General features: G+C 45.3%; 1 protein-coding gene and 1 non-coding gene across 2 annotated transcripts in view; both read right to left on the bottom strand.

Moving 5' to 3' along the window:
- Window positions 1-21,133, bottom strand: part of LOC101594080 (low-density lipoprotein receptor-related protein 4) — a 42,512-nt gene that overhangs the window by 12,722 nt on the left and 8,657 nt on the right. The window contains exons 6-20 of the mRNA XM_045148654.1: window positions 19,260-19,449; window positions 19,043-19,174; window positions 17,041-17,181; window positions 16,654-16,740; window positions 16,376-16,547; window positions 15,354-15,516; window positions 15,006-15,231; window positions 14,384-14,687; window positions 12,417-12,635; window positions 12,126-12,260; window positions 11,247-11,355; window positions 4,601-4,745; window positions 4,224-4,337; window positions 3,707-3,842; window positions 475-542 (exon numbers count right to left, since the gene is read on the bottom strand). Coding sequence (XP_045004589.1) covers window positions 475-542; window positions 3,707-3,842; window positions 4,224-4,337; window positions 4,601-4,745; window positions 11,247-11,355; window positions 12,126-12,260; window positions 12,417-12,635; window positions 14,384-14,687; window positions 15,006-15,231; window positions 15,354-15,516; window positions 16,376-16,547; window positions 16,654-16,740; window positions 17,041-17,181; window positions 19,043-19,174; window positions 19,260-19,449 — 2,341 coding nt within the window. The remainder of the gene's footprint in view (window positions 1-474; window positions 543-3,706; window positions 3,843-4,223; window positions 4,338-4,600; window positions 4,746-11,246; window positions 11,356-12,125; window positions 12,261-12,416; window positions 12,636-14,383; window positions 14,688-15,005; window positions 15,232-15,353; window positions 15,517-16,375; window positions 16,548-16,653; window positions 16,741-17,040; window positions 17,182-19,042; window positions 19,175-19,259; window positions 19,450-21,133) is intronic.
- On the bottom strand, window positions 7,489-7,593 carry LOC123458292. The gene has a single exon (XR_006635580.1). It is a non-coding gene; the product is annotated as a U6 spliceosomal RNA (small nuclear RNA).

Below are 21,133 nucleotides of genomic sequence, written 5' to 3'. Positions count from 1 at the left end.
AAAATTAAGATACTTTATGTGAGAGAGAGAGAGAGAGAGCACATAACTTTTGTTATAGCACATTGCTATAATTTTCCTGTTTTGTTATTAATTACTGTTGCTAATCTCTTACCGGGTTTAATTTATAAAGTGAACTTTACCCACAGGTATTGTATGTATGGGGAAAAAAAATATAGTGGAATAGGGTTTAGTACTATCCAAGCTTCTGTCCCCCATTGGTGATTTTTGGAATGTCTCATCCATGGGTAAAGGGGGCTTCTGCATACACACGTATGTGCACTTGCACGCATGCACACACACTCTCACACATACATTATCTAATGAAAAGCACATTATAAGTGGTGACTACTGTGATTATTATTTCTGCACATTTGGTCTACGGGGACTTCATCAACTCCAAGAGTCCTCACAAAGGTCATGAAGGAAGCCAGTGGAGGCTTCAGAGTCTGTAAAGCTCTAGTGCTTGGGGCTTACCTGGAGCAGCAGGTACGGCTTCATTGGAGCGTGCGCAGAGACCCAGTTGAGCGTCCCTTTCGGAGCATCTGTGGGGCACACAGAACTGAATGTGAAGGCTTCTGACATTCAAAGATCTCACTCTCCTCCAGGAAAAGGGGGGAAGCCTGGGAGTAGGGCTTTCAGTCAGACATGGGAACATACGGGGGGAGGGGGTTATCAGAAGCATAGAGAAGGGAAAACCAGAAGATTAAAAAAAAATGTGTGTGTGGCCAGGTGTGGTGGTGCATGCCTTGAATCCCAGCACTCAGGAGGCAGAGGTAGGAGGATCGCTGTGAGTTTGAGGCCACCCTGACACTACATAGTGAATGCCATGTTAGCCTGGGCTAGAGTGAGACCTGACCTCGAAATCCCCCCCCCCAAAATGTGTGTGAGTCACTGTTTTCAAGCTGCTATCCCAGGTTTGAATGTGTTTTCAATTATGTACCTTTTAAAATACAAGCAGAGGGCTGGAGGGATGGCTCACTGGTTCAGGCACTTGCTTGCAATGCCTGATGGCCTAGGTTTAAATCCCCAGTACCCACATTAAAACCAAATGCACAATATGTTACATGTATCTGAAGTTCATCTGTAGAGGCAGGAGGTCCTGGTGTGACTACTCTCTCTCAAATAAATAAAAAAAAAAAATATTTTAAAAATAAAAACAGAGTTGGGCATGGTAGTGCACATCTTTAATCCCCACACTCAGGAGGCAAAGGTAGGAGGACTGCCGTGAGTTCAAGCCCAGCTTGGAACTGCACAGTGTGTTTCCTGTGCTTAGAGTAAGAGTCTACATCAAAAAACAAAACAAAAGCTGCCATGGTGGCACACACCTTTAAACCCAACACTCAGGAGGCAGAGGTAGGAGGATCGTCATGAATTCAAGGCTACCCTGAGACTACATAGTGAATTCTAGGTCAGTCTGGGCTAGAGTGAGACCCTACCTTGGAAAAACAAACAAACAAAAAAACCTGGGCATGGTGGCACCAGCCTTTAATCCTAGCAGTTAGGAGGCCAAGGTAGGAAGATCATTGTGAGTCTGTGAATACCCTGAGACTACATAGTGAATTCCAGGTCAGCCTGGGCTAGAGTAAGACTCTACCTAGAAAAACCAAAAAGAAAAGAAAAGAAAAGTAGTAGGTTTTAAAATTGGTTTCTTTTTTTTTTAATCTGTCTATCTATCCATCCATCTATCATATCTATCTATGAATTTACATATCTATGTATCTATCTATCTAATTTGAGAGAGACAGACTATGAACACATCAGGACCTCTAGCCACTGCAAACAACCTTCAGATGCATGTGCCACCTTGTATATCTGGCTCAGATGGGCACTAGGGAATCAAACCTGGTTTCTTTGGCTTTGTAGACAAGTGCCTTAATTACTAAGCAATCTCTCCAGCTCAGAATCAGGCTTTAGAATGAGCTAGATTGAATGCAGAAAAGAATACAAAGGATATCAATTCAAGGCTTCCTTAAAGTATAAGGATGAGTGGAAAACACCTGCTAGCCAAGCAACAATCTGATTGGTTAAGAATTCATCACAAGATCTAAAAAAAAATTGTTTCTCTTATTCATTCTTTCACAAGGGAATATAAGACATCCAGAGGGAATGTTCAGATAACTAGCTTGAAATGCTCAGAAGGTAATTCTGTGTCGTATTATGAACAGGAAATGAAAGGCATCTCCCTAAAACATGGAGAAAAGCTTTTCAGATGCTTGCAAAAGTATCTGAAAATAAGATACACTGAATCTTTAAAGTAAATTCAATAAGAAAAGGTCTCAGGCCTGACATGGTGGTACACACCTTTAATCCCAGCACTTGAGAGGCAGAGGTAGGAGGATTGCTGTGAGTTCAAGGCCACCTTGAAACTACATATTGAATTCCAGGTCAGCCTGGGCTAGAGTGAAACCCTACCTCGAAAAATTGAAAGAATAAAAATTTAAAAAAAAAAAGAAAGAAAGAAAGTCCTAGGAAACTGGTCATGGTACATACTTTTAATACTAGCACTTGGGAGGCTTAGGCACAGGAAACTTAGTTTGAGAACAGCCGGGTATGGTGGCACATGCCTTTAGTCCCAGCATTTGGGAAGCAGAGGTAGGAAGACAGGCATAAGTTCAAGGCCACCCTGGGCTAGAGTGAAATCTAAAAAATAAAAATACAAAGATCTGAGGAGGGGTCATAAATTTTCCAAATAAGCCTAAGGGTATATAAGGTGTATAGCTCATTGCCAAGAGTATTTGCCTAGCATGTGTGAGTTTTGGACCATTTGCCTAGCATGTGGGAGTGTTGATTCCCAGCACTGTCAAAACCATAAGATTTCTAAAGGAAATTTCAAAGTTGGTGAGAAAGGCACATATTTACATTTGGTTATTTGCTTTTCTCTATAAGCTATTAAATAAATGTAGAGTAGGGCACTATGCATTTGATCATGTGCAAATCTTACAACTTTGGACAACTTTGAGAATAGACAACTTATTTGGAGTTATTCTTGTTTCTGCTTTCAGAATTGAAATCAAATGGCAATTACCTTTTAAGCTATACTTTATCATAATTTCAACATTGTTTTTTGGGGGGGTTCGAGGTAGGGTCTCGCTGTAGCCCAGGATGATCTAGAATTCACTATGTAGTCTCAGACTGGCTTCAAACTCAAAGCAATCCTCCTACCTTTGCCTCCCGATTGTTGGGATTAAAGGAGTGTGCTACCATGCCCAGCTAACACTTTCAATTTTAAGGAAATATAATATGTTATGCTTGATTTAGAAACCATGGTTATACTTATTTGATAGTGGTATACGTGTATACACATGTTTATTTTCAGTGCTGGGATCATTATAAGCTAAGGCTCCCACGCCCCCTGGGGAAACTGCTTTGTTTTCAATTACAACGTTGATAGTCCAGAGATCCTTGTAGGACAAGGTCATGAAAGCAAAGGAGAAAAGACAGAAGAAGCTGGGATGTAACGTGGTAGACTCCTCCCAAGTGCTTTCTCTCTAAAAAGCTGTTCTTAAAGCTTCCTGCCCTCAGAGCTACAAAAGGAACATTCTCAACAAGTAAATATCACCCTTTGTCCCAAAGAGCAGGAACTGGCAGTTAATAATGTGATCAACCAAGCATCTGCAAGGATTATGAAGTTGGAAGGATATTCTTGGGCTAGTGGGGTATGGTGATTTGAATCAGGGTCCTCAATCCTGTTCTGACCCCTACTTACCTGCCTTCTGCCCCCTCTAGAGATGTACGGGTCCTAGTGGTAGAAGAACGCAAGGTGGTGGGCAAGGTGTTGGGAAGCACTGGGCTCTTTTCACTCATGCTGGTAGCCTTGGGAGCTGAGGGCACGAGGCCAGGCACTGGAAAGGAAAGAGGATTGGAGTGGGCCACCAGAACCCGAAACTTCTACATCTGGTCCAAGAGTAGCAGCTAGAAAAGCAACCTTTTAGCTGCCTCAATCCTAGACGTCCTCATTCAACGCTGTAAGCTAGCTGGCCCACACAGGTCAGGAACATGGACAGTAAAAGCATTGATAATGTTCACGTAAGAATCTACAATCATGAGTCTGGAATTCTGTTTTAGCCAAAGGCCAGAGGCCAGACAGAGCCAAGTCTAAATATTCCCAAGCCCAAACTCAGTGCGCATTTCACTATGTGACCTTCCAAAGGGTTGGGTGAGGCTGCAGATCCCCTGACCTTCCAAGGGCTCAGCTGTCTCAGAGGCTAAACCATCCAACTCACCCAGGGAGCAGGGCCGGCTATCAGGCTCATCAGGACAGGCACACACAAAGTCTGAGGCTCTGGCAAAGCAGAGGTGGGTACAGCCACCATTGTTCACACCACAGGCATTGGTCCCTAGAGGCAAAGAAGATGTGTCTGGTCTGGGACAGAAGTGAATCTCTCAGTCTAACACTTCTCATAAAGGAAGAGATAGATCCCCAGCTGGCCCAGAGCAGGAAGGGGATGATGACTATAAGGGGTGAAAAGGTCAGAGAGCTTAAAATGTGAATCAAAAGGCTCTCTAAGGCTCTAGCTGTCCTGGTCACTAACAATCTGCGGGGTAACCATAGCCAGTCCCACTGATGAGGAGGAAAAGGGCTCTGGGCCCAGGGGCCCACCTGTCTGCCGCTGGGGAGACACCACAATGATGTCCATTAGTCCTTCCACATTGGCCAATACTGTCTCCTTGTTGCGGCCCGAGTACTTGTCAACACGCTGGATGGATTTGGTCTGCCAGTCTGTCCAGTAAATCCACCTGTCCTGCTACTCAATAAGAAACCCAAAAGAGAGGAAGTATTCAGCAGTCACACTCCAGTGCCACTTCTGTTCCTCAGCACGTACTAGACATTGTGCAGATATTCCCTCTGCATCTGATTCCCAAGATCAACTTCTGTGTACCCTCAGATATGACAGCATGCAGGAGATTACACCAAATCAGAATCCACCACACTCTCCTGCATGCTGTTTTATACCACGTAGTCACTTTCATATACAGTTTTTTGCTGTTGTTTTGTTTTTTTGGAAGTAGGGTTTTGCTCTAGCTCAGGCTGACCTGGTATTCACTATGTAGTCTCAGGGTGCCCTTTAACTCATGGCGATCCTCCTACCTCTGCCTCTCTAGTGCTGGGATTAAAGGTGTGGGCCACCATACCCAGTTTTCATTTTGTTTTTTTTTTTTGAGATTAGGGTCTCTTGCAGCCCAGGCTGGTCTTGAACATGCTATACAGCCAATGGTGGCTTTAAACTCCTAATCCTCCTGCATCTACCTCATAAGTGCTGGAATTACAGATATGTACCAATATGTTCAGCTGTGCTTTGTTTTGGGGAGACAGCGTCTTGCTATATAGCACAGACTAGCCTGTAAATCTCTATGTGGCTTAGGCAGGCCTTGACCTCACAATATTCCTACCTCCATCTGCCAAGAGCTAGGGTTAAGGGCATATGCCCCCATTCCCGGCCCAATTCATTTGTCCCAGGGCAGGACTGTGCATCATTCACCTCTGAGGCTACAGTCCCCACTTTCAATTCTTAGTCAAGTGGATGAACAGTTGCAAACAGGAGTAAATTTGAAGGTTCTTCTCAGTCCTTGCTCTTTTAGGTCCTTATGTCAGAACCCTGTGGGCAGCTTCCTTCTTCTTTTTTAAATTAATTAATTTGAGAAGAAGAAGCAGAGAGAGAGAGAGAGAGAGAGAGAGAGAGAGAGAGAATGGGCGTGCCAAGGCCTTCAGCTGCTGCAAGACAAATTCCAGATGCATGCACTACCTTGTGCATCTGTCTTATGTGGATCCTTTGGCTTTGCAGGTAAGTGCCTTAACTACTAAGCCATCTCTCTCCAGCCCGCAGCTTCTTTCTAATGCAATGATAGTAAAAGTCTCAAGCAAGGGTGAGAGGGGCAATGAAGGTATTTCTCCTCCTAACTGAAGGTATGATATAAAAAACTCTGAAGGACCCAGCACTTGGGAGGCAGAGGAAGGAAGGACTGCTGAGAGTTCAAGGCCACCCTAAAGCTACATAGTGAATCCCAGGTCAGCCTGAGCTAGAGTGAGACCCTACCTCAGAAAACAAACAAACAAACAACAACAACAAAAAACTGAAGGAAACTTGTAGATTGAAAAACTATATCTAATATTTGCCTATCATTAAGTAAAGTGAGGCAAAATATTTCTTTTTATTTTGGAGTTCCAGTGGGCTTTTGTGTTGTTTTTATTTTTTTTTTTAACTTTTGGCTTTTTGAGGTAGGGTTTCACTCTAGTCCAGGCTGACCTGGAATTCACTATGTAGTCTCAGGGTGGTTTTGAACTCATGGTAATCCTCCTACCTCTGCCTCCCTAGTGCCAGGATTAAAGGCACATGCCACCATGCCAGTGGGCTTTTATTGAGATAACAACAAAAATCAAGATTTTTCTCAACCATCTTTTCTGAACCTTGTAAACTCAGCGAGGACTCTGGTCCATGTACATACAATTTAACAAATCACAACATAAACAGCTCCACTGGAATATTTGCCAATTCAACAGAAAGCTAATTTTCTCTTTCCCCAAAAATAATTTAAAAATTTTAAGTTCCCACTGTTTGCATGGAACTGGTCCCTTGTGGCTAGAAACATTAGAATTCTCTCCCCCCGCCTTTTTTTTTTTTTTTTTTTTTTTTCGAGGTAGGGTCTCTAGCCCAGGCTGACCTGGAATTCACTATGGAATCTCAGGGTGGCCTCGAACTCATGGCGATCCTTTTACCTCTGCCTCCTGAGTGCTGGGATTAAAGGCATGCGCCACCATGCCCGGCTTCTCTCCCATTTTGATTGAACAGAAATTACTATTTTTTAAGAATTTTCTTAAAAATTTTTTTTGTTTATTTTTATTTATTTATTTGAGAGCACCAGACACAGAGAGAAAGAGGCAAAGAGAGAGAGAGAGAGAGAGAGAGAGAGAGAGAGAGAGAGAGAGAATGGGCACTCCAGGGCCTTCATCCACTGCAAATGAACTCCAGATGCATGCACACCCCCTTGTGCATCTGGCTAACATGGGTCCTGGGAAATTGAGCCTCGAACCAGGGTCCTTAGGCTTCACAGGCAAGCACTTGACCACTAAGCCATCTCTGCAGCCCCAGAAATTACAATTTTAAGTTTTTGTTTCAAAAAAGGGAAATTACTTTGTTTTCTCCAGACACCACTCCTCAATAACCACTGGTTAAAATATAGTAACCTGTATCTTAATAACTCACCCCTACCCCATCCCTTGCCCCTCTCAGCATTGGAGAACTTAAATACACTTCTGTTGGAATCTGTCAGCTGTGGAGGGGCAGAGTCCAGGTGCTAGGCTAGCTTCCTCTGACCTCAGAACTGGTTACAACCTTTGAACACTTAAAAAATTATGAAACGCCTTTAATCCCGGCACTTGGGAGGCAGAGACAGGAGGATCACCGTGAGTTCAGAACTACTCTGAGAGTACATAGTGAATTCCAGGTCAGCCTGAGCTAGGGTGAGACCTGACCTCGAAACTAAAAAAAAAAAAAAAAGGAACACTTCACGAACTTGTGTGTCATCCTTGCATGGGCCACACATTACTTCTCTGTATCGTTTCAATTTTAGAATATGTGCTGCCAAAGCAAGCACAAGGCAAAATCTTTTTGGGTGGTAAAACACAATACACAATACAGGAATGTTGGTATGTGGCTCAGTGGAAGAATATCTGCCTAGTATGCATGAAGTCATGTATTCAATCATCAGCAGCAACAACAAAAAAGAAACAATATAAAGTAGATGATGTTTATTAAGTAGGGACGAAGAAGTTTTTGGTTGTTTGGTTTTTTAAAGGTAGGGTCTCACTGTAGCCCACATTAGCCTGAAACTCTGTAGTCCTGGCTGGTCTCAAAGTAACAGTGATCCTCCAACCTCAGCCTCCTGAGTTCTGGGATTAAAGGCACGTACTACTACACTCAGATTAGGGACAACTTTTTTTTTTTTTTTTTTTTTTTTTTTGAGGTAGTGTTTCACTCTAGTCCAGGCTGACCTGGAATTCACTATGTAGTCTCAGGGTGACCTCAAACTCATGGCAATCCTTCTACCTCTGCCTCCAGAGTGCTAGGACTAAAGGTGTGTGCCACCACACCCAGCTAAAGATCGATCGATCGATCGATCTATCTATCTATCTATCTATCTATGTATGGTTTTTTGAGGTAGGGTCTCACTGTAGCCCAGGCTGACCTAGAATTAAGTATGTAGTCTCAAGCTGGTCTTCAACTCACAGTGATCGTCCTACCTCTGCCTCCCAAGTGCTGGGATTGAAGTGTGCATTACCACGCCTGGCCTATATTATTATATTAATGTGCATGTCATGTGTGCACATGCGTGTGTGCAGATACATGCACCCATGTGCATTTGTGTGGAGGCAAGAGAGCGATATCAGGTGCCTTCATCTACCACTCTTCTCCCTTGTTCCCCCGACACAGTCTCTCATTGAACCTGCAACTCCCCATTTTTTTGTTAGAATGAGGAGCCCTAGCGAGCCTATCTCCTCCTCCCTCAGTGCTGCTATCACAGGCAGTTGTGGCCTTATTTGGCTTTTTTAAAAATAAATATATACTTTGTTTATTTGAGAAAGAGGCAGATAGAGAAAAAGAGAATGGATGCATCATGGCTTCCAGCCCCTGCAAACAAACTCCAGACACATGTGCCACCCTGTGTATCTACCTTTATATGGGTACTGGGGATTGAATTCAGGTCTTTAGGCTTTGCAGGCAAGTGCTTTAACCACTGAACCATCTCTCCACCCCCCACCCCTTTTTTAAATTTTCATGGTGCAGTCTCACTCTAACCCAAGCTGATCTGGAATTCATTATGTAGTCTCAGGATGGCCTCAAACTTACCACGATCCTCCTCTCTTCCTCCCAAGTGCTGGGATTAAAGACATGCATCATCATGCCCAGCTTTTTGTTTTTGAGGTAGGGTCTCACTCTAGCCCCGGCTGACCTGGAATTCACTATGCAGTCTCAGGCTGGCCTCGAACACACAGCAATCCTTTGCCTCCCAAGTGCTGGGATTAAAGGCGTGCACCACCACGCCCGGCTTTTTTTTTATTTTTATATATTTATTGGAGAGAGAAAAAAAAAAAAATGGGTGCGCCAGGGCCTCCAGCTCTGCAAACGAACTCTAGATGTGTGTGTCACCTTGTACATCTGGCTTACATGGGTCCTGGGGAATCAAACCTGAGTCTTTTGCCTTTGCAGGCAAGCACTAACCCATCTCTCCAGCCCTCATGCTGGGCTTTTTAAGTGGGTGCTGGCTATTGAACTCAGGTCCTCATGCTCAGGCAGCAAGTGCTCTTACCTGCTGACCTTCAGCACTCAGATTTTTTTCCCCAAAGATTTTTAAATGATTGAAACTCTGTTTTAGCCTCTGTCTTGCAAGGTCTTCATCTTCCCAACTATCTTATGTTATGTCTCAAAAATGACAGCTAAGCTGGGCGTGGTGGCGCACGCTTTTAATCCCAGCACTTGGGAGGCAGAGGTAGAAGGATTGCCATGAGTTTGAGGCCACCCTGAGACTACATAGTGAATTCTAGGTCAGCCTGGGCTAGAGTGAGACCCTACCTCAAAAAACCATTAAAAAAAAATGACAGCTAAGAAAAATTAAAATGATTAGGGAAAACATGCATTTTAATGCTACTACATGCCAAGTACTGTGCTAATAATTATATATACTTCAGATATTGTTAAACCTATTTGTGTGCTGAAAAATGGCTCATGGTTGAAGGTGCTTGCTTGCAAAGCCTGACGGCCTGCGCTTGATTTCCCCATTTACAGTGGCAAAAGGATCTGGCATATCCATTCTCATTCTCTCCCTCCCTCCCTCTCTCTCTGCTTGCAAATAACCACTAAAAATATAGGCTGGGGAGCCAGGTGTGGTGGCACACGCCTTTAATCCCAGCACTCAGTGCAAGGTAGAGCTAGGAGGATCACTGTGAGTTTGAGGCCAACCTGAGACTACATAGTTAATTCCAGGTCAGCCTGGACTAGAGCAAGACCCTACCTCAAAAAAACAAAATTGAAACAAAAAGCAAATAAGCAGCAACAAAAACAAAGGTGGGGGAAATGGCTCAGGGGTTAAAGGCACTTATTTGTAAAACCTACAGCTTCCACACAAAGCCAGATGCCCAAAGTGGTACATGCATCTGGAGTTCACTTGCAGTAGCAAGAGGCCCTGGCACACAATACTCTCTCTCTGCTTGCAAATAAATAAAACATTAAATATTTTTTGTTTGTTTGTTTGTTTTTTTTGTTTTTTCGAGGTAGGGTCTCACTTTGGTCCAGGCTGACCTGGAATTAACTATGTAGTCTCAGGGTGGCCTCCAACTCTCGATGATTCTCCCACCTCTGCCTCCCAAGTGCTGGGATTAAAGGCATGCGCCACCACGCCCGGCTAAAACATTAAATATTTTTAAAGCCAGGCGTGGTGGCTCACGGCTTTAATCCCAACACTTGGGAGGCAGAGGTAAGCGGATCACTGTGAGTTCAAGATTAACACAGTGAATTCCTGGTCAGCCTGGACTAGAGTGAGACCCTATGTTGAAACCCCTCCCCGCAAAAAAACACTTTGTTTATAGGTAACTGAAGCTTATAAAGGTTTAATTTCTTGTTAAAAATGGCAATTATTTACCCAGATATCTGGTTCATTACAGACACTCAGTAAACACCAAATAGCTGGATGCCTCAAAACTCTGGTCTTTAGCTACTCCACCCCCTTCAACTTGGAGAGCTGAAAGGCTGGGCACACAGCATTAGGATCAACAAGAGAACTTATCACAAGCCATATTCTGGGGCTTGAGAGATGGCTTAGTGGTTAAGGCACTTGCCTGTGAAGCCTAAGTACCCAGGTTTAATTCCCCAGAATACATGTAAGCCAAATGCAAAAGGTGGCTCATGTGTCTGGAGTTTGTTTGCAGTGGCTATAATCCCTGGCGTGCCCATTCCCTCTTTCTATCTGCCTATTCCTCTCTCTCTCTCTTTCCCTCTCTCAAATAAATAAATAATTTTTTTTTAAAAAAAGTCATATTCCTGGGCCCAATCATCGCAAGGCACCAGAGTCCTGGTACCTGCATTTTAACAAGCTCCACAGCTGATTCTGTGCACCTGTGTGAGAGCCACGCCTTCGAATGCTAGACCATGGATGGGCCTGGTGGGTTACAGCAGCAGAACACTTGGTGGCTTAGAACCCCAAGAAAACACCCGAGTCAGGGAGGTTTAGTTACCTCTCTCCTGAGCCAGTACCTGTGTGAGGGCAAAGGGGTGCGATACGTGGCTGACCAAGACCTGCCGCAGCTTCCCATTGAGGTCAGCACTCTCTATGCGGTCCAGATGTGCATCTACCCAGTAGATTCTGCAGAGAAAACGAGAGAAGGGAGGTCAACACTTGCAAGGAGCCCCACTCTTTCCCATAGGGAGCTACCTGTCCCTTCCTGAGTTAAACTGACAGTTGCTGTGAGCAGTCCAGAAGCACTCTTGATGCTAAGCCATTTAAATCTCAGAACTGAAGAAGGATGCCGCTGATTTCTAAGGAGGGGGGCCAGGGCTGTTCTGGGGAGGTGCAGTGAGTCTAGTGACTTGAGAGGAGCCATCCCCCTGCCTTATCTTTTTAACTTGATTACCTAACCAAAAACCTAAGGTCAAATTCTTACAGTCTTCAGAAAAAGTTCAGTCCATGTTGCCCTAACCAAGGTTACAAGAGGAGGGCACCCTACTAACTCTCCAGGTCACTTTGGTTCTTTTCTCTTCCGCTAGGGGCAGAAAGAGGTACAGATTGCTTCAGAAGTCTCTTAACTCCTCCACCCTCCAGCACTTTTTATGTAGATGAAGAGTTGCAAGTAATAAATATTAGAATCAGCCCTTAAATGGATATGGAGCCCATGAGGTCATTAGAGGCCAGGTTCTGTGTGTTTAAGGTTTTCAAACCAAAACACAGTCAAAGCTGGGCTGAGGGCTGAAAACTGGATTTAGCAATCCCTTCTCTAGGACCATGGCTGACTCATTCTACTCACGCCTCCTCTTCCTCCTCTATCAAGGAGTTTTTCATCTTTTCTTTTTTCCCTATCACTGTCCTCTACTTGGCCCACCCCGTTTCCAAAAGGTTGTTTGGGACAGAATTGCCACCTGCGGGTGTCATAGTCCAAGGTAAGACCATTAGGCCAGCCCAGGTCTGTGTTGATGAGGACCTTCCGCTCAGAACCATCCAAGTTTGCCCGTTCAATCTTGGCAATGTGGCCCCAGTCTGTCCAGAAGAGGTACCTAAAACACAATAGTGCCATTGTCACCAAGACATGGGGAGATGGTGCCCAGGCATTGACAGAATACATAGTGCTGTGATTTGTAAGCTTCCTTCAGGAGCCTCTCTTCCACCAGGCTCTTCTTCCCGGGATCACTCTTCTCTAGACATGAACTTACCCCTTCCTAGGGAAAACAGCAATGGCCCGAGGCTCATCCAGACTGTTGTTGATCAGCACTTTGCGGCAGGAACCGTCCAGCCGCGATGCCTCGATGGTGTTCCGGCCTGTATCTGTCCAATACAGGTTCCTGGCCACCCAGTCCACTGCTAGCCCATCAGTGGTCTTCAGCCCACGCCCGATGACTGTCTCCATGTTGCTGCCATTGAGGTTTGCTCGCCTTAGAGATGACATGGGATTAGATGAGAAAACCAGGCTAGTCAGAAATACACAGAAACTTATTTAATCCATAAGAGACCTCCACCAGACTGTAAATTCCACAGAGACAGAGACCAACATGTTCCAAACATCCAGCATAATAGGTGCTTAATAAATGTATCGAATGAATGAGTGAATTCTTAGGAGAACAGTTTCCTACAACTGGAAATAGAGGATTTACATGCATGTCTTAACACAAGACATTTCTCATATATCTGTGTGAGGAGATGTGTGAGGTGGTGATTTTTGTTTTGTTTTGTTTTGTTTTTGTTTTTCAAGGTAGGGTTTCACTTTAGCCTAGGCTAACCTGGAATTCACTATGTTGTCTCAGGGTGGCCTCAAACTCATGATCATCTTCCTACCTCTGTCTCCTCAAGTGCTGGGATTAAAGGTGTGCGCTACCACACCAGGCTTCGAGGTAGTTATTTTAAGAGAAATAGACTGGGTGCTGGAGAGATAGTTCAAAAGTTAAGAGTACTTTCTGCCCAAGCATGAGGATTAGAAGTAGCTGGGTCTGCTGAGTCTGAGTGCCAGAACCCACCTAAACAGCTGGGCATGACCACACATGACTACAGTCCCACTCCTATGCCAGGGCTCCTGAAACCACCAAAGTTCCAGGCTCAGTGAGGAGACATCTCACTCAAGAAAACAAGCAGATGACCAATGGCATGGGGCACCCAACATTTTCCTCTGGCCTCTGTGTGTGCACAGGGCACAGCATCAGCACACACATATGTATATGTACCACACACACACACACACCACATCATACCTACTATACACACATGCAAAAAAAAAACATGGGGGGCTGGGAAGATGGCTTAGGGGTTAAAGGCACTTGTTTGCAAAGCCTGTTTGCCCAGGTTCAATTCCTAAGCCATCCATGTAAGCCAGAGGTGAAAAGCAGTGCGTGTCTGTTCATTTATAGTGGCAAAGACCCTGTACACACAAGTATAGATACACACACATACACACATACACAAATACATGAAAAAACTTAGGTTGGGCATGGTGGCACACACCAGCACCTGGGAGGCAGAGGTAGGGGGATTGCTGTGAGTTCCAGGTCATCCTGAGACTACATAGTGAATGCCAGGTCAGCCTGGGCTACAGTGAGACCCCAACTCAAAAACTGTCCCCCATATAGAAAAGATGTAGATTGGGACTCAGAAGGTAGGTAGTTCAGTGGTGGAACACATGCTTAGCATCTGTGAGAAAAGCAAAGAGAAAAAACAAAGATTAAAAAAAGGAAGAGAAAGCCGGGCGTGGTGGTCACACCTTTAATTCCAGCACTCAGGAGGCAGAAGTAGGAGGATTGCCATGAGTTTAAGGTCACCCAGAGACTCCATAGTGAATTCCAGGTCAGCCTGGGCTAGAGTGAGACCCTACCTTGAAAAAAAAAAGACAAAGAAAAAAAAAGGAAGAGAAACTGAAGGGAAGGCTAGAGAGATGGCTCAGTAGTTAAGGTGCTCAGGCAGGCCTTAAACTGGTGATCCTCCTGCCTCAGCCTACTGAGTAACTTTATAATCTTTAGACAAACAAGAAATAAATGTGTGGAACTTTGCTTTAAGTAATAATATTCCAACGTTCACATTCTTTCATTATCAAAAAAGCCAAATCACTAATCACTCTTGATAATACAACATAACTTCACACATGAGACATCAGAAGCAGATCTGTATCTCCTGGAGGCTTCAATGCCACTCTTACCTGATAACATCTAGGAACACATCTGTGTAGTAGACCTTTCCATCCACACTGTCATAGTCTAGGGAGATGACATTGTTGAGCTCGGGGACAGGAACGTGCACATCCGTGTGGTCGCTGGTGTCTAGTGAGATTCGCCGAATGGAGCCTCGGCTGGAGAAGAGCAGGTAGATTTCCGGAGAGGGGTCACAAGTCTTTCCATCCCCTTTCAGCTGGATTCCAGTGGGGCAGGCACAGGCGAAGCCAGAAGGCCTAGGCAAGCACAGGTGGGAGCAGCCACCATTTCTTGAGCCACATTTATTAAAACCTGGTGAGAGGAGGAAAGCACAAGCTTTCACATCATAGGCTGTCTGACTTCCACATAGGACCTAGTTTCTTGTAGCTGACTTTTGCTATTCTGTGTGACAGGATTCAGTGTCTGGCAGTGAGATAAGAGTATCTTCAGGAATCCTTTCGTGGTAACAGCATCATAGAGCCATAGTACCAGCCACAGGGACACAGCCTGATCCTAGAAGGGGACTTAGGCAGTTGGCTGTCTCTTTATTGTATTCTGGACATATTTCTGTTATTGCCATAGCCCGAGAAACCCAGAAGCTCTGACTCACAGCCCCAAGGATCTTCTCACCCAGAGGCTGTGCCCGGTCTACAGCCTGGATGTCCATAAGGCCTGGCAGGTTGGACCTCACCAGGATGACATTGCTGCCGGTATCCTTGTCAGCGCGGTGGATGCTACGTGTCTGCCAATCTGTCCAGTAGATATAGGAGTCCAGCAGAGTGAGGCCATATGGGTGCTGCACTGGTGATACCAGTGTGTGTCGATTGGCTCCATTCAGGTCAGCAGCCTCAATTCTCTGCAGAGGAAAGGGACAGAGGGACAGAGGTGGCTTTCAGTCAACCAGAAACCCTCAGTACAGCCTCATCCATATTCCCAGGCTTCTGAGAACGGGGGGTGGGGGGGGGGCAGCGCTCTTACCTCGGTATGGGCATCAGCCCATAGCAGTTGGGAGCTGGCTTTGTCCACAGTCAGTCCATTGGGCCACCCTAGGTTGTTGTTGATGAGCACAGTACGATCTGAACCATCCATTCCAGACCTCTCCAACTTGGCATTCTCTCCCCAGTCTGTCCAGTACATAAACCTGAGCAAGGACGTATAACAGCTGGTTATGTTGCCAGTCACTGTAGGCCCTCAGAGCCTGTGGCACACCGGATACTTTGCAAGGTACTTTACGTGCATTTTTCTCACCTAATCTCACCAAGGTGACAAGGTTTGCTGTTCCACTGGCCCCCACCCCTGTTCTAGGTAAGGAAGCTGGCTGGTAAGTGTCTGAGAGATTAAACATTAGAGCCAAAAGGAGGAAGCCAATGTATGAGGAAAGAATGTGAAGCTACCATGTTCCTATGGCTCATGGGTTACGTGCAGCCTAGAATAGCTATAGCTATGAATGTGGCCCAAAACATTACAAGAATTAATATATATTTTTAATTTATTTATGTGCAAGGAAAGACAGAGAGACAAACAGAAAGAATGGGCATGCCAGGGTCTCCAGCTGCTGCAAACAAACTTCAGATGCAAATGCCACTTTATGTATCTGGCTTTACGTGGGTACTGGGAGAAATGAACCCAGGTCGTTAGGCTTTGCAGACAAGTGTCTTATCTACCAAGCAACCTCTCCAGCCCCAACATTGTAATTTTTTTTTTGTACTCGATTGCTTGGTTCTGGAATGTGAACTTTATAAATAATAATGTCTTGTCACAGTATTAAACAAATCAAATGTTATGTATAGTCACAAAAACTTCAGGCTACAGGTTGGGCACCCTAAATTTAATGTGTGGCCCAAGGCACTTCTTTGTCCAATGTGGCACAAAGAAGCCAAAAGGTTGAACACTTCTGCTATAACATGTGCTTGTTTTCCATGGTGTACTTTCAATCCATCTATAGTCCCAGGTGAGCTGCCCACTCAGCCACCCACCACAGTGACAGAGCCAGCTCTCACCCTATCTCATGGTACAGTACAATGGCCCGGGGACTATCAAGGTTCTGCCACACCAACACCTTCCGCATGGACCCATCCAGGTTGCCCACTTCAATCCGGTTCGTTCCAGTGTCCGTCCAGTACACTTTCTTGCCAATGGCATCCACTGCAAGCCCATCTGTGGTCTGCAGCCCTATAGGAAGTCAGAAGAGCACACTGGCTCCTGCTTTAAGACAGATGGGATATTGCCCCAGCTCTGTAGCTAGACAGGTGGTCCCAGGGCTGAGAGGAAGGCTCACCTGTGGTGATGATGTCCTCATGCTGTGAGCCATCCAGACTGGCACGGCTGATCCTATGCAGCGTGCTGTCAGACCAATACACTTTTCCTGGGAGGGAAGGCTTGGCTTAGGCCCTGCCTGCTCAAAATGACCCCCACAACTGAGTCGTGTTCTGAGACATCAGAACATGTCAGAGAGGAAATCAAAGAAACAGAGCAATATCATAGCAAGACAACTCTTGGAAGAGAGGGAGAGGAAGTGCTATACAGATAGAGACAGACACCGTGTAAAGAGGGAGCAGACAGCTCCCAGGATGGGAGATAAGAAAAGGAGATAAGAGAGGAAGGACAACAGTGGTTGCTGGGCAAGGACAAAACCAGTGGGAAGGACAGCCACACATATACACACCTTCCCGAGGGTCCACCCCGATGGCAATGGTGTTCTTCATGGTCATGTTGATTGGTACTACCACATCAGCAAAATAAGGGATGTCCAGGGAGACCATGCGGACGTCTATCCTCCTGGCGAAGATGAGGAAACTATTCATGCCTGGCCGGGAGTAGAAAGAAGGAGGAAGCACAATAACTCTAGCAGAGCCATTAAGCAAGCAAAGTGAAGCTCATGCCTGACCTTCCTAGTTTCTGGTTGTGTGATCTTGGGAAAATTACTGAACTATTTAAGCCTGCTTCCTGACCTATACAATGGAGCCAATAACAGGATGGCTATAAAGATTAAAACAAGCTGGGTGTGGTGGCGCTTGCCTTTAATCCCAGCACTTGGGAGGCAGAGGTAAGAGGATCACTGCGAGTTCCAGGTGAGACTACATAGTGAATTCCAGGTCAGCCTGAGCTAGAGCAAGACCCTACCTCGGAAAAAAAAAAAAAAAAAAGATGAAAATAAATCCTGCATATTATCACTGAACATTGTGTTTTACACATATTTATAAATGATGCTTCTTTTTGGGAGGAGGGGGCATTTCAGACAGTGTCTCATGTGGCCCAGGCTGGCCTTGAACTTCTGATTCTCCTGCCTCTATCTCCCAAGTGCTGGGATTAAAGGTGTGCAACAATCCAATTTAATACTCTTTATTACTATTATGAATGCAGTTCCATGAGGCTTAAGAAAAAGAGTAACAGGAACCCAGAAGGCTCCATTTATAATCTGAGTGGTTTTGGACACTCCCATGAAGTTGTCAGATAGATCATGAGCTCACAGAATCTGGGATCTGGAGATACGGCTCAGTGGGTAAGAACATATGCTGTGCAAGCATAAGGACCTGAGTTGGATTCCAAGCATCTCTGTAAAAAGCCAGATGTAGGGCTGGAGAGATGGCTTAGTGGTTAAGGCATTTTCCTGTAAAGCCTAAGGCCCCAGGTTCAATTCACTAGTACCCACATACGTCAGACGCATAAAGTGGTGCGTGCATCTGGAGTTTGCTTGCAGTGGCTAGAGGGCCTGGTGCACCCATTCTCTCTATTTCTCTACCTGCCTCCTTCTCTCTCTCTCAAATAAAATAAATATTTTTTTTCTTAAAGCCAGGCATAGCCATGGATACCAATAACCCTACCATTGAAAGGGGAAGAGACAGGAAGATCCTTGAGGCTATTTAGTCAGCCAGTCAGGCTGAAATATGGCAAGAGCTCCAAGTTCAGTGAGAGACCCTGTCTCAAGGAAATAAGACAGGAGAGTGACAGAGGAAACCCAATGTCCTCCTATGGCCTCAGAACATATGCACATGCATACACATGCACACACACACCATACATACCGTACTTCACACAGACACAAGCAAAAAGTAAAAAGTAGCACATCTAAGGAGGAAAGGGCACTACCAAACTGTTGATAGGATACATTTTTTTTAAATTTTTTATTTATTTATTTGAGAGCGACAGACACAGAAAGAAAGACAGATAGAGGGAGAGAGAGAATGGGCGCGCCAGGGCTTCCAGCCTCTGCAAACGAACTCCAGACGCGTGCGCCCCCTTGTGCATCTGGCTAACGTGGGACCTGGGGAACCGAGCCTCGAACCAGGGTCCTTAGGCTTCACAGGCAAGTGCTTAACCGCTAAGCCATCTCTCCAGCCCAGGATACATTTTTTTATAGACTATATCCATATTGAGCAGAAGGAAGAAATGTGTACTGTTCTAAACAAATCAGCATATTATAAGTTTGTAACATGTGGAAAGAAGCTGTCTTGAGGCAGGGCAACCTTTTTCTGTGATACATGATGACCTAAAGAAATGGCAGGCAGAACTCTGCCTTTAGCCCTGGTAATGTTCTCCTCTGGGCCTACTCTCCTAAAAGCTCTTTCTCCTAAGCAGGACTCAGGGATTCTTAGACCATACTGGAACATGTCTGCAGAGGAGAAAGACCCCTTACTCACCTCACAGAATGTCCCCAAATGACTCACCTGGGGAACAGGTCTTGCCATTAGACAGCAGGTTGATGCCTGTGGGGCAGGTACAGCTAAAGCCGCTTGGATTTGGGGACCGAAGACACAAGTGGCTGCAACCGCCATTCTCCACGGCGCATGGTGTGGACACTGGGTGGGGAGGAGAGGTGTCACCAGGGCAGGCCAGGGCATGAGAGGGCCAAGGAGATGCCCTGGCTGGCAGAGGACTGCTTACCGGGGGGCCGCCGGCGGTGGAAGACATGGATGTCCATGAGATTCTCTAGATTCTCCTGTAGGGTCTCCCGGTCCAGCCCAGTGAGCCGGTCAGCACTCTGGATACTCTTGGTCTGCCAGTCGGTCCAGTAGATGCGTTCTCCGTACAAGGTCAACCCAAAAGGGTGGGGGAGCTGGCTTCCAATCAGCACCTGCCAAGGTCGCAGGGCTTGTGTCATTCTCAACAAGGCCCAACAGTACAGGGCAGCAGTACAAAGCTCACCATGTCCGGGCGTGGTGGCGCACATCTTTAATCCCAGCACTTGGGAGGCAGAGGTAGGAGGGTCATCGTGAGCTTAAGGACACTCTGAGACTACATAGTGAATTCCAGGTCAGCCTGGGCTAGAGTAAGACCCTACCTTGAAAAAAACAAAGCAAAACAACAACAACAAAAAACAACTTATTGTGTGACCCTGACCTGGAGCTCCTTACAGAATCTCTCTCTGAACCTTGGTTTACCAGTCAGTGATACAACTATAAAAGTGCCTGTTTCCAAGGGTTGGATGATGATTTTTCTTTTTCTTTTCTTTTTTTTTTTTTGAGGGGGGTGACAATTTTTTTTTTTATTTAAGAGAGAAAGAAAAAAATTGGCATGCCAGAACCTCAACCACTGCAATAATAGTCCAGACACTTGGGCTAGAGAGATGGCTTAGCGGTTAAGTGCTGGCCTGTGAAACCTAAGGACCCCAGTTCAAGGCTTGATTCCCCAGGACCCATGTTAGCCATATGCACAAGGGGACGCAAGCATGTGGAGTTTGTTTGCAGTGGCTGGAGGCCCTGGCAGGCCCATTCTTTCCCTCCCCCCCCTCCTTCTCGCTGTCTGTTGCTCTCAAATAACTAAATAAAAATAAACAAAAAAAAATGCTTAAAAAAATAGAACTCTAGACACTTATCTACCTAGAGGGCATGTGTGACTTTGTGCTTGCCTTATACCTTTGTGCGTCTGGCTTATGTGGGATCTGGAGGGTCGAATGTGTATCCTTAAGCTTCGCAGGCAAGCACCTTAACTGCTAAGCCATCTCTCCAGCCCTGGATGACGATTTTTTTAAGAAATGTTTTTGTTTTTGCTGGGCACGGTGCCACATGCCTTAAATCCCAGCACTCGAGAGGCAGACGTAGGAGGATCATTGTGAGTTCAAGGTCACCCTGAGAGTACATAGTAAGTTTCTGGTCAGAGTGGGCTAGAGAGAGACCCTACCTTGAAAAGCCAAGAAAAAAAAAGTTTTTATTTTTATTTATTTATTAGAGAGAGAGAGAGAGAGAATGAGCATTCCAAGGCCTTCAGCCACTGCTAATGAACTCCAGACACATGCACCACCCTGTGCATCTGGCTTACATCAGATCTGGAGAATTGAACTTGGGTCCTTAGGCTACATAGGCAACTGCCTTAACTGCTAAGCCATCTCTCCAGCCCTGGATGATGATTATTTTGTTTTTGTTTTTCAAGGTAGGGTCTCACTCTAGCCCAGGTTGACCTGGAATTCACTATGTAGTCTCAGGGTGGCCTCAAACCCATGGCGATCCTTTTACTTCTACCTCCCAAATGCTGGGATTAAAAGCATGCACTACCATGCCCATCTGGATAACAATTTTTAAAAGATTGTGTGTTAGTTATAGAATCTCACTGTCTTGGCACAAATTACAAGGAAAAAAAAAAAGCAATTGTACAATGAACACACATTGACCAAGCAACAAAATAAATATCATGATAATGGAGCAAGCCAACATCTGTGCTTGTTGATAAGACACACTGAGAATGCAGGGTATGATTCCACTCAATATACTAAACCTGTCCCAGTGCATAAATTGAATCTACTTGCAAGGAAGCATTAGACA

The sequence above is a fragment of the Jaculus jaculus genome, chromosome 1 (assembly GCF_020740685.1).
Source record: "Jaculus jaculus isolate mJacJac1 chromosome 1, mJacJac1.mat.Y.cur, whole genome shotgun sequence".
Lineage (NCBI taxonomy): Eukaryota > Metazoa > Chordata > Mammalia > Rodentia > Dipodidae > Jaculus > Jaculus jaculus.
Note: the sequence above shows the minus strand (reverse complement) of the source record. Positions and strands in the feature narration are given on the sequence as shown.